This window comes from Magnolia sinica, chromosome 14 (assembly GCF_029962835.1).
Source record: "Magnolia sinica isolate HGM2019 chromosome 14, MsV1, whole genome shotgun sequence".
Classification (NCBI taxonomy): domain Eukaryota; kingdom Viridiplantae; phylum Streptophyta; class Magnoliopsida; order Magnoliales; family Magnoliaceae; genus Magnolia; species Magnolia sinica.
The window spans coordinates 15,988,681-16,006,363 of NC_080586.1; the positions used below are offsets into that span (position 1 = coordinate 15,988,681).

Genomic DNA, 17,683 nt, shown 5'->3' on the forward strand with positions numbered 1-17,683 from the left:
GTTGAACTTGTTTTGCTAGCTGAATTTGGGTCATGGCCTGTTATTCCTGACTGTTTGTTGTAGTTGCAATGCACCATTACCCTAAATCTCTCCTGAAAGAAACTTATCCCAAAGTAATGGCATGCAAATAGAGAGTAAACAGTCCCCAAAAGCATCGACCTTTCTGCTACAGGATTGCATGGTCTCACATGAAAACAGCAGCACTTGTGGGTGGAGCATGCTATGATAATTGGCTTTGGCACAGTGTATATTTCACCATTGCACTTTCGGTCAATACTTTTAAACCTTGTGCAGGTGTCACACTGGCAGAGCACGTCATCATTCATCGTGCTTGTGCAGACATCCCATTATGCATTTGACATTCATTTCATCCAATCTAGGCTATCCAAAGTGGGGGCCAGTTATAGAAACGATCTCCCAGCAGCTGGGCAGATTCCAATAGTCAGATAAATGGGCATTTTAGTTATCCGTGGAAACAGGCCCACATTCGTAGCTATCCATGCCACCATCAAGATTGGATTGGGATGCAACACGAGCCATGTGGAGGGAGCCCAAAACATCCCAAGCTGGAAGACCCCCCGACCCTTTGATACTGGCCTAGCTTTCCTTGAATGTGCAGACTGGGTATCGGATTCTTAACCACCTATCTGTAGGCCGTTTAACATCCCCCGCCAACTGTCAGCCCATCAGATCAATGGTCTGAATCACCAAATAAAAGGTCCTAGTGCAAAGGACCCCACCCAGCAGCAAGCCGTACATTCTGTTGAGCACGACCTTATCATTCCTCAGACAGTACACTGAGTCAATGTTACCTTCATGGCCCAAGAACATGTTAAAATCCAGACCACCATTTACTACTAAAGACCCTAAATATCCATCAACCACAGATCCATTGATATACGGTTTCTGTTATATGTTGCAATACCTTAGTTTTAGAGAAGATGGACAATACCTTGCGCTGGAGGCTCCTCATTCCATCACCAAATACATGCATATGTACGTGTGCATGCATGCGTGTGCGGATGTATGTATATGTATCTTATAAGATGATCATGGTAAAACAAAAGCAAACAGAACAAATCATCATGAAAACACCAAAGCCAAAGTTGCTTTACTCTCCATTTTTTTTTTTTGGCTAACTGCACCCAGTCCTCTGAAGAAGGCTTCCTTCCCACCCACATTCCAACTGATCTTGCTCTGTGAAATCCCAAATACATTGCAAAAAGTGAGCAGATCTTACATTCATTCACATAGGTAGCGAGAGAACTGCCTCAAAAAATGGCACATGCTTGCTTCCTCCCAAATTGTATCATCCACGCCCACGCCCTCCACCTGTTATTGTTCCAAAGACATTGAAAGTAAACACATCAGCTGCTTTCACAAATGAGGGGACACTGCCGAAAAGTTCACCAGCGAGAAGTGCGCTCTTAGAGACAAAATAAGTGCTGGGAGAAGGTGCCTGGGTACCCCGATGGCCCCACATTGGTGGATTCTGAGTAGAAAGATGGTGCCGTACACGGTCCCCCAGCATGTGGGTTCCACCACCCATGTGAACCAGCTGAAGGTCATGCAGGCGCCTTTTTGATTGTGCACGTGGGACTAGCATTACTATGTATATTAATACTTAAATAAGGTCTCAAGTCCAACTGGTTGGACTACAAGGTATGGTCCAACGAGTGGATAACTTGCAACCTATTAAGCGAATGTGAATGCAACCCTTCCAGTAGGTTGACTCCATAAGGATCACTTGATGCAAAATTCAGCCCTATCTACTAGTCAAATGGGCCACACCATAGAAAATAATGTCTAGCCATTAATAAATAGCAAGATACAAGTGTTGTCCACTCGATGAGGAGATATGGCTGATTTTTGCACAAGGTGGTCCTCATGATAGGGTCAACCTACTGGATGGGTTGGATGTCATGCACATATGAACGAGTGGAAGTTTTTTTGCTGGGTGGCTGCAACTTATATAGTCCAACTGGTTGGACCTAAGACCTCACACACACACACCCGCACAAATATGAGGCACTCTCCAGTCCAACCAGTTGGACTATACCTTGGGTCCAACCAACTTAGGAAGTGAAAATTAATTAGTGATTAGTTAATACTAATAAATGCAAAGGGAGAGATGGCAATGCCCATTCGGGCGGTCCCCACCATAGTGTTTACGTGTAGTCCACCTCGATCATCAGGTGAGTCACCCCCATGTTAGAGCAAAGGCCAAAAACTCAGCCCCATCCGTGCTTCAGGGACGACACAATTGGAAATAGTATACAGGGCAATGGTTGCCCTCCAAATTGTTTCCCCTTTTTCTAGCCCACTTGAATCGGGGATGGGCCTGATATTTGGGCTCCATGTCTAAGTTTTGGTTTGGCATTAATGGTTGGAGTGGATTTCATATAATCATCACGGTGGGCCCTGTAAAAATCAAGGGTGGTCGTCTTTCTCCTAATTGTCTCCTTTGGTGTGGCCCACCTGAATCAGAGGTCGACCTTTTTTTTTTTTTTTGGCTTTGGGCATAACATGGGATTACACATTTAATGGTTGGAGTGGATCTCATACACACATCATCGCGGGCCCCATGAAAAATCAAGGGCCACAATTGGTAAAATTTGTTGCTGTTTTAGTGAGGAAGTCTTAGGTCCAAGGTGTCCAACATGTTGGACAATAGGTTGAGGTCCATCCAATAGATAACTTCCAAGTTTCATGTATATACGGCATCCAACCATCTAATAAGTTTGCCCCATTATGAAAATCACATCATGGAAAATTTCTCAACATCCACTCATTGAGTGGGCCACACTTGTTTTTGGTATTTATCAATGTCTGGTGGATATTTTACAAGGTGTGGGCCACTTAATTTGTAGATAATACTAACCATTGTACTAAGAAATCCTCATGGTGGGGCTAACATGTTGGAAGGTCTGGATGTCACATGCACCAAATACATCGGAACATATCACATGGATGAACTATAGCTTATGGTCCACTGGTTTGGACTTAAAATCTCCTAGTTACTTAGAAACTCCTTGGAAAGATATCACTTTTCCTTGATTAGTGATAGACGGAAGCCCATCCTCTAATTTTGCCGGGGCCCATAGTGATGTGTATGTGAGATCCACTCTAGCCATTAGATGTGTAATCCCACATTAGGGCCATGGACAAAAAATTAGGCTAACCTATGATTCAGGTGGGTCACACCAAGGGAAACGGTTTTGGAGAAAGATGGGCACTCTTGATTTTTACAGGGCTTACCATGATGATTACATGAAATCCACTCCAACCATTAGATGCAAGACCAAAACTTAGGCTTGGAGTCTAAAAATAAGGCCCATCTACAATTCAAGTGGACCACAAAAAGGGAAACAGTTTGGAGGGTGAGCATTTCCCCATACACTTTCCAATTGTGTGGTCCACCTGAATCACGGATGGGGCTGAGTTTTTGGCCCTAGATCTAACATGGGGTGACTCACCTGATGGTCGGGGTGATTTCACACAAACACCACGATGGGGCCACCTGAGCGGGCAACCCCTTTTCCTTTCTCTACCTTTACATTTGTTAGCATTAATATACATTAATTAATTTCCAATTGGACTTGAGAGTGCCTCTCTCTCTATATGTATATGTGCATGTGTGTGTGTGTGTGTGTGTGTGTGTGGTTTTTGTCACTTCTACTCATTTTCTTGTTAGTGGCTTGCCTTAAATACACATGGCAAATGTGTACAATATCCAAATCAATCATTACAAAGGCTTTATCTTGGGTGGGCATGCCAAAAAATATGGTCTGATAATTTGAACCATTTGGTTGAGTTTTGGGGAAAGGACAATAGATTGTTATTATAAAAAAGGTCAACCAAAGTTCTTTTGACTTCCATTTTTAAATCCTAAAAAGAACTTCCAAGCCAATGTTTGGGATTGGTTGAGATCCTGTACATATTTACCATCTGTACACAAACTTTATAAGAAGAGAGCCACAAACGACATTGGAGGGGAATAAACGTTCTTAATAATTTCAATGAAAGGGCCCACACAGAAGATGCGGTTCAGGAGTTGCTAAATATGGGACAGAAGAGGTGTATTCAATAGGTAAAAGAAGAGAGGATTTGATTTAGTATTGAGGAACAAAAGAATTTATGGCACAAAATACCAAATGAAACTAGATCGATTATTACTATTATTATTATTATTTTTCCATTCCTAAGACTAGAAGGGCATGCCTATCTTTCCACTTTTCTGTAATATAAGTAGGAAAATGCAGAAATGCATACCTCTGCTGCTTCCGCTGCCTTTACCGCTAGGTCCACCCCTGCCACGGCTGCCTCCAATTCCTCTACCACCATCATCTTGTCCACGCCCGATGCCTTTAGCAGGCCTGCCACTGCCAGCCTCCTCTCTACCTCTTCCCCTTCCACGGCCCACACCAGGGGGCCTTCTGTCTGAAGAAACCAAATGAACAACAAGATGCAATCAGGATTTAAAAGTTTAGTCACTCATACATTTTATTCTTAGCTTCCTCGTTCATGCTTTCCTTCTTCTTCTTCATTTTTATTTATTTATTTATTTATTTATTTTTTTTGTAGTTTGGCAAACAATTTTCTGGAGGACAAATTCAAATTACACTTGACCTGCAAAGATGGAACCTAGGCCATGACATCAACTAGCACCATGTCAGGATGTAAGCAGATGAATCACATAATTATTGTACAATACAACCAAGGAAGTGTAGAATTTACAAGACAATTAGTCAGTAAATAACTGACAATCAGTTGTGCAAGTTCATGCCATGGCCTTGGACTTGTTCTTTCTGGGGCTTGTATCATAGGTGTGCATCTTCCTCATTCCCAGCCGTTTGGCTTCTTTTCTGAGTACTTCACATTGAAATGTATGAGATAGCCAGAAAAGAAGTTAAAGCACCCTGGTTAAAATTGCTCAACCACAGTGCTTTAAATTCTTTAGAACAAAATAACCAATGCATGCACACCATTGAATTCTTTTGAAAGGTCATGTACACCATTGAATTCATCAGTCTCTTCACTAGAACCAAGGCAGGTTCACAAAATATACCTGAGCGGCTCTTGTTGGTTTCTTCCTGAACTTTGTCAATAACCTGGAAAACAAAACTATCAATACCACCTCTCATGTAGGTCAATCCGAAAGCAAAAAGAAACACATTCAATAATTATCCGAGATGAATCGTGCACTATGAGTTTACATGTGTGTGATCATAAATGGCAAGTCTGCAAAACTAGCAAATCGCCTAGCCTTCCAATATGATCCTGAGACAAGGGAATCCATGCAAACACAACAGGCATAGATCCCCTGAGATGGGAAATCTATGCCAATAGCAAGCATGGAAGATTTGACATGAGGTCGACAACAGAATTGCCTCAAGGAGCACTGACTAGAGTCAGAACACCTGATTTGGAACTCAAAGCGTTACACCACTATAAAAATAACCCACAATGCATTCGATGTATTCTTGCTATTAAGTCAGAAATACAGCAAAAAATTTGAAGGATAATGGGAGATATCATTTGATTTGAAAATTGCAATAAGCTTATACATTAACTTTTTTAGTGATAAGTACCTTCCCTTCAAAACTAAGGATAAATACCTATGGGAGAATTAAAGGGCCCATCCAGATGCCTTCAACAATCAAACAGATGAATTTCGCAAGAAGAGAAACAACATGAATTCGTATAAGTTTTCTGATAAAAGATATTACTTCAAAAATCACTGCCACAATAACCTAGCCCAATGTAGAAATGACTACCCATATCAAAACCAACCAGGAAGTACCCACTCCCTACCTGGTTATTCTGATGGCATGCCCCAATGCGGCAATGTAAAAAAGATATTGTGACAAGCAGCCAAAGGGTGAAAAGACCCAAAAGGGCATTAAAATGTTTAACAAAAAAGAAAAGAAAAAAAAGAAGAGGAAGCAATGAAAACTAGTGACTCCAATTCAAAATAGGTCTGAATTGGAAAGCATGGATTACATACTGATACAAATGAATATCAGGAATCCAAGAACATGTCTGGTCAGCGAGCAACCAATCTCAATGGTATCATCAGAGATATGGGGGCTTCCACTAGAGGGCTTCTCAATGTAAGCTCAACAGAGTGCTTGGCAAAGGTCACTAGGTGCTTCTACCAAAGCTCCCATGGTTGAAGCTTACACGAGAATGCCTCAAGGAGCACTCAAATGTCTGATTTGGCTAATAATGCATCATCCCAGAACAGACTTACTTCACGACCTGGACAGCATTCAAATAACTGTTTTCTGCAAAATTTCACTCTGAAGTTCATGTAGCTCGACAGCTAATTACAGGGGCGACATTGGATTTGACATCAAAGGGCTCATAATTGCTTAAAATTTTCTTTCTTGGGTCGGAACATATCTCAATAACAGCTTAAGCCCTAAATCGTGAGAAACAAACACAAACAAACCATCAGACAGCCAGGGAATATAAATGTTAAAAAAAGTGCTTTGAGTGTTGTGAGGTTATAAGATCAAAATATTTGGGTTGTCTGGTCAGAAAGGAATAACCGTTGCTTCCGGAATCTTCGGGCTTCCTCAGCGGGTGTTTTGAGCAGGGTTCTTTTGTATTTTAGAGATTGGGCGCCTTGACCTTTGTTGGGTTCCTTCATGGGTTCCCTAGGTTTGGGCCCGTTCGTTGTATTTTTAGTTTTAGTTTTAGTTTTTTTAGTCCCTTGTTTTAGTTTAGTTTTGTTCTTGGCTACTGTTTGGACTGTCTGGTTGGAGAAGAATAACCGTTGCTTCCAGAATCATCAGGTTTCCTCAACAGGGGTTTTTAGTAGGGTTCTTTTGTATTTTAGAGATTGGGTGCCTTGACCTTTGTTGGGTTCCTTCGTGGGTTCTCTAGGTTTGGGCCTAGTTGTTGTATTTTTAGTTTTCTAGTTTTTTTAGTCTCTTGTTTTGTTTTTACTTTTACTTTTATTTTTATTTTGTTCCCTGGGTTTCTTTCTGTTTGCTTCTGTTTTTTTGGCTTGGCCTAATAAATTGATTCATCTTTCCAAAAAAAAAAAGAGAAGAAGATAAAGACAATTGGACAAGCTAACATCGAAAGGTATCAATAGAAAAAAGAAAGGAGATCCCAAGGAATACCTCATCAGGAACTCGAAGATATTTTGTTGTATTTTTAGTTTTCTAGTTTTTTTAGTCTCTTGTTTTGTTTTTACTTTTACTTTTATTTTTATTTTGTTCCCTAGGTTTCTTTCTGTTTGCCTTTGTTTTTTGGCTCGGCCTAATAAATTGCTTCATCTTTCCAAAAGAAAAAAAAGAAAAAGAAAAGAAAAGATCAAAATACTTGGACAAGCTAACTTCGAAAGCTATCAATGGAAAAAAGAAAGGAGATCCCAAGGAATAATACCTCATCAGGAACTCGAAGATACTTTATTGTATTTCCACGAATATAGCATTCAGGCATTCGCCAAAACCTGTCTCCATCCTACAGAAAAATATCTACTTTCAGCCCCCAACACAAAAACAAAAGACAACCTTCTTAAGCAAACTCTAGAATTCCATAAGACGAAAAAAAAAGTTACCTTTGAAGTACAGATAACTTCACGGAGATGAATGTTCATCCAGGTATCACAATTCACCAAGTGACCATTATAAGTCTCCCCATTCTTCAGCTCCACTAACTGTAAACCACCGCCAAATCCAGGAAACAACTAAATATGTACCAAAATGCCAAAAGAAAAGAGGAGAGAAAATGAAGGGCACTCCCAATTTAGCTACTCAGCTTCGCTCCAATTTGTGGAAATAATCCCAAGTGTAGTATGGGACCCACCTTTTTCCACCAAAGGGGGGAGCCAATTTAATAGAAATCATGGAGCCTAATCTGTTTCATCAGTCAGATGGTACAGAGTTGCCGTCTCAAGTCTCAACAACTACAATATCAGCTGTTGACTGAAAATATGATCCTGCTTTTGGAAAGGCACCCCCATTTACATACAACCTTATTGATAGAGATGCCCTTTTCTTTCCATCTTTGTTAATACAGTATTACAAAAGGAAAAAAGGGAATTGTTTTCAATGAAGGATGATGCAGACACCGAAGATCATTCTTATTCAACTTCTGGTTAAATAAAATATATTGTTATATCATATCAGCATTATCGGGATATTTGGGCAGCTTTTCCCAAATTTATTGTTTTTCCTCAATCTTTCTAATTTACTTGCTTATTTCTTCTATTTTCATTTTCTTAAGGATTATTCATCAAGAGATTTTTCCTGCATTATAACAGGGAAGCCCAAAATTTTAAAAAGAAAAAGAAAAAGAAAACGGTAAGAAAAAAAAAACAGTGAAATATTCACATGTCGGAACACATTCACGAACAAGATTACTCACTTTGTTGTTGTTGTCATTTGCTCCCATAAAATTATAAATTATATATGTGGCACAATACTCCAGTTGCCAAAACTCTTTATTTGGTGGGACTACCAAGAATGGGCCACAGACCAAAGATCTCATCAATCAGACAACATTCATAGTCCAAGGGTTGACCCCTAAATAGGCAGTACAAAATACTGTCAAATGCCTGCATTCAATAGGAATAAATTGACTGATTGTGCGCTAGAATGGTCACATGGAACATCCATGGTGAGTTCCACTAGAAAAATGGTCCTAATAACCCCCAGACCAATATGCCATGTCTAAATTTTCATCGGAGCACATGCTAAGCAATGTGGGATACTTGGATGCCCGTAAGCACATGGAGTGAAATTCACTGATACTCTGAGAGTATGACAATCTGTCCACTGAAGGTACCTCACTCCAAACAGTTCAAATCACGGGCCACGCTACATATGGTTCAGAACCCAGCAAACACATTTAATGGTTAGATTAGTGGCCATAAAACGGACAGTAGAAATGAAAAATAGTAAATGGTCCAAATTCTACAAACAAATGTTCATTAATCAGAGGTTAGGATTGTCCAACCACTAAAGTTTTGAGTAGGGGTGGCAACCAGGTTCCGACCGGGCTTGGACTTATTTGCTTAGCCTGTGGGCTGGGCTTGGGCCTGGCGTGTACAGCCCAATCAATTTTCAGGCTAGGCGTGCGATCAAGTCATTTTAGCCCAATTAAACTTGGCCCGGCCTGGCCCAACTTCATATGCACATGCATTCTCTATCCTACAAACGTGTTGTTCCAGTCTTCGGTTAGGCAAACATATGCATCTTGCATATAGACTGTTGGTTTCATTTTGTCAAATGTCTGTCTTTGTCTGTGTGGAGCACATTTGATCAATGGATGGATTAGGAACATTCAAGTGGGTAATAGGGATTCAATCAATTCTCGGGCCAGGCCCGAGCCCAATCAAAATTTCAGACTCAGGCTGGAACCTTATAGTGTCAGCCCGGGCCTGGCCTGGCTGGCCAATTGCAACCCCTAATTTTGAGGCTATGCCCCATTTACCATGTAGCCAAGGGTTTGGTTTGATGCATGTCTATGCCATCATTTACAGTGGTTGTGTGCCCTGAGGTCATCATACTCTGGTGTTGGATCAAATAATCATGGTTTCAAGACTCGAACGAGTCCCCTGTGACTAGTTCATGTCAAAATCATACTACAGTGGATCCAATCAGGTTTGACATGACGAATCACCCCTGACTTGGACGAGTCGGGCAATCGACGTCTGAGCCGCTTGACTCACGATCGGACGATCATTCTGTGTCGCTGAGTCTTAAAACCAAGCAAATAACTATATTTCTCAAACAAGCAAAGTAAAACCATCTAAACAGAGCTTTTTATTTTTATTTTTCTTTCGGATAAATGAACAGAGGTTGAAATCTCTTACCATGGGATGCCCTTGCGCTGTCTTCAACAGTGAAAGGGGAAGCTGTGAAACACCGCAGAAATTAGAAGAAAAAAAAAACATTTTCTCCACAAAAATTCTACGGAAACTCCGAAACCCTATATCAATAACAAAACCTAATGAAACAAAACCCTAAAAGCAGCACTCTGCTTCTAATCGAACTGAGTTCGGATTAGCCCCACAAGAGACATACCATTTTCGCAAGCCGAAGACGGATCCAGCGACGAACAGCTGTAAATTATCAGAAGAAACACAAAAGAGATTCAAATACAATCCATCGGAGGAATGTACGAAGTAGGTTTTAAAAAAAAAAGAATTCGAGAAAACTGAGAGAAACAAACCCTAATTTATGGATTTATAGCATCCTCGAGAAATCAAATAAATTCGTGAGATTATTCGAGGAACTCAAAACATCAGCAATGAGAGAGAGAGAGAGAGACAAACCCTAATTTATGGATTTATAGTATCATCAAGAGAAATCAAAGAGATTCGTGAGATTATTCGAGGAAGTAACTCAAAACATCAGCAATGCGAGAGAGACGTTGGGCAATCGGTCGAAACCGGAATCCCCGGTACGTGTTTTAAATAGCGTGATAAACGAGAGCGTAGCGTACTGAGTAAACACCGTGGGGCCCAACCGTGATGTATGTATCTTATCCACGCCGTCCATCCGTTTTTCCAGATCATTTTAGACGGTGAAACAAAAATTGAAGCATATCTAAATCTCGAGCGGACCACACAACAGGAAACACTGGGGATAATGACATCCACCGTTGAAACTTTTCCTAAGGCCCAGATCTAACCTGTTCATGAGGTCACGCAGCCATGGATGAAGGGAAACCCAAATATCAGCTTGATCCAAAACTTCCGTGGCTTCAAGAGATTTTCACCCGTTCGCATTCAATTCCCAATGTTTCTGTGCTGTGGTCAACTTGAGATCTCCATATGCTTCGATTTTGGGCTGATGCCCTAAAATGAGATGGAAAAACGGATGGACGGCGTGGATGCGATAAATACATCACAGTGGGCCCACAGAGCTTACTCAATACGCTGAAGCCTAGTGAGTTACTCAGACCGTAGTCCGCCCTAGTCGAAAACACCCAAGCCCTTTGGGGCCCACCATGCTGTGGATGTAAAATCCACTCCGTCCATCAGATTATATGATCGATTCTATATCCGGGAGGAAAAAAATCAGCGAGATATACAACTCAGGTGGGCCACACACACAGGGAACAATGGAGATAGGGGATCCCGACCATAGGCTTATGTATGGGGCCACCATGCTGTTTACCTTTCATCGAACCCGTTAATCAAGTGTAACTTATCTGAAGACAGCTTGGTGGGCCACACCGTCCGAACCTACAGGTATAGGAGCGGTTTTACGCTGTTGCCATTGGTGTGGCCCACCAGATTTTTTTGATTATCAGGGTGATATTTTGAATCTAAGGTAAAAGTAATGGTTCTCACGATTAACGGAATGGATTTACACCTAAATTTCAAACCGTCCATCAGGCAGGTGAGAAACATTATTTTCCTAATGCATGCAAAAGATCACCAGATAAGATTAAAGGGCCAAAACAAAGTAATTTTACGCCTGAAACCTCTAAGGGGGTGTTTGGCTCATGGCATTGGGAAGGATTTGGTGGGATGGGATTTAAAAAACATAATTATTACACATGGTAGGGATTGTCCCTGATACCATGGTATAAGCTTAATTCTATGTTTCTAATATTATGGTACATTTAATGGATATACCCACCATCATTTGAAATTATTGAGAATAACATATGTTATATCAAAATCGTTTGTTTGTTTTGTAACCTCATTTTATGGCATGGGCCTAAAATTGAGGTAGATCCAAAACTTATGTGACCCCGAAGAAGTTTTCAATGGTAGGTATTCAATCCTTGTTACTTTCTATGGTGGGGTCCACTTGAGCTTTAGATCTACCTGATTTTTTGTCTCATGCTCTAAAATGATCTTGAAAAATGGGTGGACGGTATGGATATAGCCCATACATCATGGTGAGACCTACACAACTTGCTAACATTGAGGAGAATTGGCACAAGACCCAGTGCAATTCCATCTCATCTAATTCTAAGCTATTCCATTCTTCCCAAACAGTGAGAGAATTTGGCACGCGACCAAATGCAATTCCATCCCACCTAATCCCATCTAATGCCATGCGCCAAACGCCCCCCTAAGTTCAGCAGGTGTGGCCCTTCTGAGTTTTGAATCAGGCTAATTTTTATATTTTCCTTTCATCCTTGCGATTTGCTTCTAATGAACGGGTTTGATGAAAGATATGCATCATGGGCCCCACACACGAACCTATGATTGGGCTCCCATCTCCATTGCTCCACGTGGTGTGGCCCATCTGAGTGGTCGATCTGTCTGAATTTTGGTCTCAGTACCTAGCATGAAGGATGCACCTGATGGACGGAGCAGATGTCACGAAGATAGCATGGTTGGACCCATAGAGCTCTATTATTGCACGCACTGCGTAAAATGGATGCCAAAGGTTTTGGTCCACCGAGAACCGTCGATCTCCTTGGGTCTTGCTGACTCGTAGGTATTTGTGCATTTTGAGACTGAAGTTTGGTGATCCAAACCGTGGATCAGATGGGAGCCACAGGTGATGGACGGATCCCAGAAAATTGATCAGATTGAAAATTTCTTACCACCCGATTATTGGAATTCCTACATCGAGTCGGTGACCTATCAGATTAATGGTTTGGATCACATAATTACGCTCTAATGTAAAAAATAAAATAAAATCATGTGGGCGTTGCTGAAAGCAGGGCAAAGGTCGCAATGGCGGGTCGGGTCCAGTCAGGGCTAGCAGATGCGGATTGGCTGCGAGTGGCCAGCTATGTGGGGCTCACCATGATGTATGTGTTTCATCCATGCCGTACATATACAATTTTCCAGATTATTATGGTATGATCTCAAAAATAAGATAGATTCAAATCTCAAGTGTACCACATCACAGGAAATGGTGTTGATTGAACACCCACCGTTAAAAACTTCAGGAGGGCCACAAAATTTTTGGATCAGGCATATATTTGTTTTTCTGCATGACCTAATCAAGTAAACATGACCTTTGGCCTTGAGAGATTTTTAATGGTGGACATTCAATCACTACTGTTTTCCTATGGTGTGGTCCACCTTCAACTTAGATCTGCCTCATTTTTTAAATCTAACACTAAAATAATCTGGAGTAATGGATGAACAGCGTTGATAAAACACATACATCGTGATGGAGCCCATGAAGCACTGACTAGTAGGCAATAGAGGTGTCAATGGGCCGGACTCGGGCTTAAAAAATCAGTTTTTAAATAGGCCCATCCCTTAAATGTTCGAAATCCGGGCGGAGACCTACACCAGGCCCGGCCCATTAACAGCCTTAGTGGTCAGGCGCGTGACTAGCCAAACCGCGTGGGCGGGAATCCGGCTCAAGGTTCTTTTGGGAGGTATATTAATATATATGCATTGAATCCAGGTGAATTGAGATAGATGTGAATTAGAATCACAGGATCTTAATGTGGTGAGGTTCACTCGAGCTTTGGATTTGTCTCATTCTTTGGCTCATGTCCTAAAATGATCTTTTCAAATGGATGGACGGTGTGGATACAAAACATCCATAGCGCTACTCAATCTGTCAGTGGCTAATCTGTTTCACGCCGGGCCTATTTAAAATTCTGATTTTCAGGCCCGAACCGCCCATCTGCCAGCTAACTTGTGTCAAAGCTCTGTGGGCCTACCACAATGTATTTGTTTTATCCACGTCTATCTATTTTTCCAGCTCATTTAAAGGTATTTGACAAAAATGAGGTAGATCCAAATCTCAAGTGGACCACACCACAGAAAATAGTGGGAATTAGATGCTTAACATTGAAAACTTTTTTGGAGCCTCATAAGTTTTGAATTGAGCTCATATATAAGCATTGAAAACTTTATTGGAGCTGCATAAGTTTTAGATTGAGCTGATATTTGAATTTCCCTTCGTCTAGGTCCGTGCAACCTTGTCAACAGGTTGGATGGCAAATAAACATTACCGTGGGCCCTAAGAAGTTTTTAACAGTCGACGTTCAATCATTGTTGGACTTGTTCCCTAAAATAAATTGAAAAAATGGATCGATGGTGTGGATAAAACACATACATCATGGTGGGGCCAACAGAGCTTTGGCACCAGCTAGCTAGCTAGTCACTAGTTAAATCTGTCCACCTATCACAGGCGAAGCCGGGCTTGCGCTATATTTTTCTTTAGTAGGCAGCTAGGATAGACCTCGGGCTGGACAAGCCCAACATAACCAATTTAATTGTAATATTGTCAGGCTTGGAATGGAATGTAGGGCTTGAAAGTAAGCCATATCTTTCCTAACTAACTAATGGATATGTATAAACACATAGAAAAATGATTAAGATATTTCAAAAAGTTGAAATATTTAAAAGATACATAAAAGTTTTCAAAATTTTATTTGAAAGACTTTTATGTATCTTTCAAATATATAAAGGACTTGGTTGTGAATATTTGAAGGATGTGGAAGCATAAAATATTTCAAAGCTTCTAAATTTTAACATTAATTGAGGATCCACATCTAGATACAATTAAATTCCAAAAATACATAAAACTAATGACCAAGATATTAACTTATATTTGTGTTGTATGATTGCATGCAAGTTTGATATCGATCTTTCAACATATGAAATCTCTCAAAGATTGTGCACCGTAATTTAGGACTTAGATCATGCACCTGCAAGCCGTCCACAAGGTGAACCCACACATGAGAAGGTGTGAACAATGGAGGAGGTGGGAATTTTTTCTCTTCTTCTTTTCTTTCTCTACAGTAAACATAAAAAGTCCTTCTTAGAATAAAAAATACTTATAAGGAGTTTAGGTTTTAGAGGGTACTCTATTATGGTGCTCCTTACTAATACATACTTTGATATTGTTCATATCATTAAAAGCATATAGGCCTTCCTTATCTGTGGACCCAAATTAACTCAATTCCTCTACAGTCCAGTGCAATCTACTCTTAACCATTATTGCATACTGTTAGAGTAATAAAGTCCCTTGATATACAGTGATACACCACACTTTGACAGCTTAAGCTTTTGGAGTAAATAATTGTTTGACATGGTATCAAAGAGGAAGGTCCTATGTTCAAATCTCAAGAGTAGTAAATATACCTCGCTAATATTTTATTCTCTTACAGAGGTCAGGAAAAATCAGGTCTGGCCTAGGGACCGAGAAATCAAGACTGACCTATTTATGGTGTGAGAGTCCCTCCACCCTTCTCGGTATGTTCCCCTGCGGAGTTTCCACCCCGCATGTGCTGGGGGGTATTAGAGTAATAAAGTCCCTTGATAGACATTGATACACCACACTTTGACAGCTTAAGCTTTTGGAGTAAATGATTGTTTGACACATACTAGTCTAAATAGTGGACCATAAGGTCTCAATAATCAGATGTTCATCAAGCACAATAAAACACTTTTAATAGTCAAAACAAAAGATCAATTGTTAAAAACATTCAACTACACATTTAAAATCGTTTGAGTATCGAGACCTAATTAGGAATTTATTTAATAAATTGTTCAAATACTAAGATTTAAGCCACTAATAAGTTTCTGAAGGTAACAAGTAGATCTCATGTATGTTATAACATATGAATCATGACTACATCTTTAATACAAGTACCCAACGACACTTATATGTCAGCTACCAGTATAACCTTGTAGGATGGGCCAAAGTATAACACATCAAGAGCTTACACTTTCCCTATATATCATATTTAAGGATGAATCTAAGCCAATACAAGATAAGTAAATTCAATTTCTGCATAATGGAGTTTTTAGACTAAAGACTTGAAGTGATTCTTCATTGCAAGTGCTTAGACAGGCCTAAACATAAGGACTTTTATTTCATGAACATTCATATTCCCATGTGGGTTGGGGCTATTGCTCAACTATTCTAATGGTGGAGAGCTTACATCCCAATTCGTCAGTGGTTTCCTTGTTAATGTATAAGCCCAAAAGCACCCGTATGGATAGAGTCGATTTATATTTGAATGGTTTGAAATTTAAACTCAATCAAATATTGTTATAACGGTCTCATCTTTATTGCTTTTAATGTGTTTATATATCTCAATGAGACCCAAGGGTCAGTGAGGATCATTTCATACACTTTCAAACATCTTACATGGTATCAGGCTATTGAGAGAGTTTTCTCTCTTTCAATCCTATCATTGCTGGGTTGATCTTCACCGTCTGGATTATTCCTTCATTAAGCATTATTTGTCCTCTCATTTACTGGACTGATTTTCATTGTCACTAGTTTTGTTTCTATTAAGTTGGATCGTGACAACTACTTACTATGAAAAAGCTAGTTTGTTTCCATCCTTTTTACAAACAAACTGTTCAAATTTGTTGATAGAAGATTTATTTGCCTGGTACAATTTCTCTTAGATGACAAAGGCGGGACCACTAATGTTGTTGATCCTAAATATAAAGAATGGTTGGAGTATGATTTTCTTGTCTTATTTTGGATCAATGCCATACTTACATCACCGGTCCTTCAGTGTGTGGTTGGTCTTTAGACTGTTCGTGAGGTGTGGCTTCAATTAGAAAATCTTCATCTCATTCAATCATGGTTGCAGGTTTTACAATTGAAGCAACAATTTCATATCTTAAAAAAGGGGGTTATCAATTACTAAGTATCTTAATAAAATAAAGAATCTTGCTTATGCTCTTAAAGCTATTGGCCAACCGGTCTCCGACTATGACCTCTGTAATTAGGTCATGAATGACTTAGGCCAAGAATATGATTCAGTTCACGCATCTATTGCTAATCGTATTCATTCAATGGTTTTTGAGAATTATTTGGCCAACTTATTGCTTTTGAACTGCGTCTTAAATCGCATTACTTCGACTTGAATTGCATCACTATGGCTCTTGGGTAGAATAACTTGTTGGGGACACAACAAGCCCTAACACAACTTATTCGGTGTAAAAGCAACCTTAGATGGAATCACAAAATGCAATAGGGAAAGAAAATTTTAAGTAAACACGAAGAACACAAGTTTAATGTGGAAAAAACATTGTGGGAAAAAACCACGGCACCAAGCGATAAACAATCCATAATAATAAAAAAGTTACAAGAGATGAAATAACTTACAGATAAGAAACCCTATCTTCTTTCTCGAAATCCTTGAAAATGTGCTAAGCTCATTTCATTCTCTTAGAGTTACCCTAATCTTGTATTAACACGGTTTATATATAACCCCCATACAGAATTAGAAATAAAATTTCGCACTTATGCATTCCGTTTGGTTGCACTTTCGGTTGACTGAGACATCAACAAGTCTCTCAGTTTACTGAAATAAATCTCAGTTGACTGGAAACATCACGACATACTTCGGCCAACCCAAGAATTCTTCGGTCGATCGAAAAACACTGCACTGGATTAAAGACACTCTATTGTCTCTACTCTCCTTCATAGTAGTACTACTATCGTCACTTCTTGTGCACACTCCATGTTCATTTCTTCTTTGCTAAGCTCAAAGAAGTCAAGCAAAATTTGAACTTCTTTGCAGGAGCTACCTTTATAAGCATATCGGTAGGATTCTCACTTATGTGAATCTTCTTAAGAGTAACATCACATTCCTCTAGTATTTGTTAAATAAAATAATAACGAACATTAATATGTTTAGTCCGGAAATGGTACACCCAATTCTTTACCAAATTGATTGCACTTTCACTGTCACAATGCACATGCACACTTTATGATAAAACCCCAACTCACTCATCATTCCTTTCAACTAAATATTT

At 39.9% G+C, this 17,683-nt stretch overlaps 1 protein-coding gene across 3 annotated transcripts; it reads right to left on the reverse strand.

The window, feature by feature from the left end:
* Window positions 1-835: 835 nt before the first annotated feature.
* Window positions 836-10,429, reverse strand: LOC131224867 (probable U6 snRNA-associated Sm-like protein LSm4). Of its 3 annotated transcripts, none has more exons than XM_058220301.1 (8): window positions 10,295-10,429; window positions 10,044-10,081; window positions 9,833-9,874; window positions 7,574-7,672; window positions 7,399-7,476; window positions 5,069-5,111; window positions 4,273-4,440; window positions 836-1,332 (listed from the first exon to the last, which is right to left on the reverse strand). In XM_058220301.1, exons 2-8 carry the CDS (start codon window positions 10,044-10,046, stop codon window positions 1,310-1,312), a joined length of 456 nt encoding a protein of 151 aa, XP_058076284.1. In that variant the 5' UTR covers window positions 10,047-10,081; window positions 10,295-10,429; the 3' UTR covers window positions 836-1,309. The 3 variants fall into 3 exon arrangements, with proteins under 3 accessions (XP_058076284.1, XP_058076285.1, XP_058076283.1); XM_058220302.1 differs by having other exon boundaries at window positions 10,365-10,415; XM_058220300.1 differs by having other exon boundaries at window positions 10,192-10,329.
* Window positions 10,430-17,683: the final 7,254 nt, after the last annotated feature.

Bases quoted from the DNA above. Each gene is read 5' to 3' on its own strand.
- LOC131224867 (XM_058220301.1), bottom strand. The intron at 7,673-9,832 runs GTAAGAGATTTC...GGTGGTTTACAG, and splicing joins CAGCGCAAGGGCATCCCATG to TTAGTGGAGCTGAAGAATGG. The intron at 7,477-7,573 runs GTAACTTTTTTT...ATTTTTCTGTAG, and splicing joins AAGTTATCTGTACTTCAAAG to GATGGAGACAGGTTTTGGCG.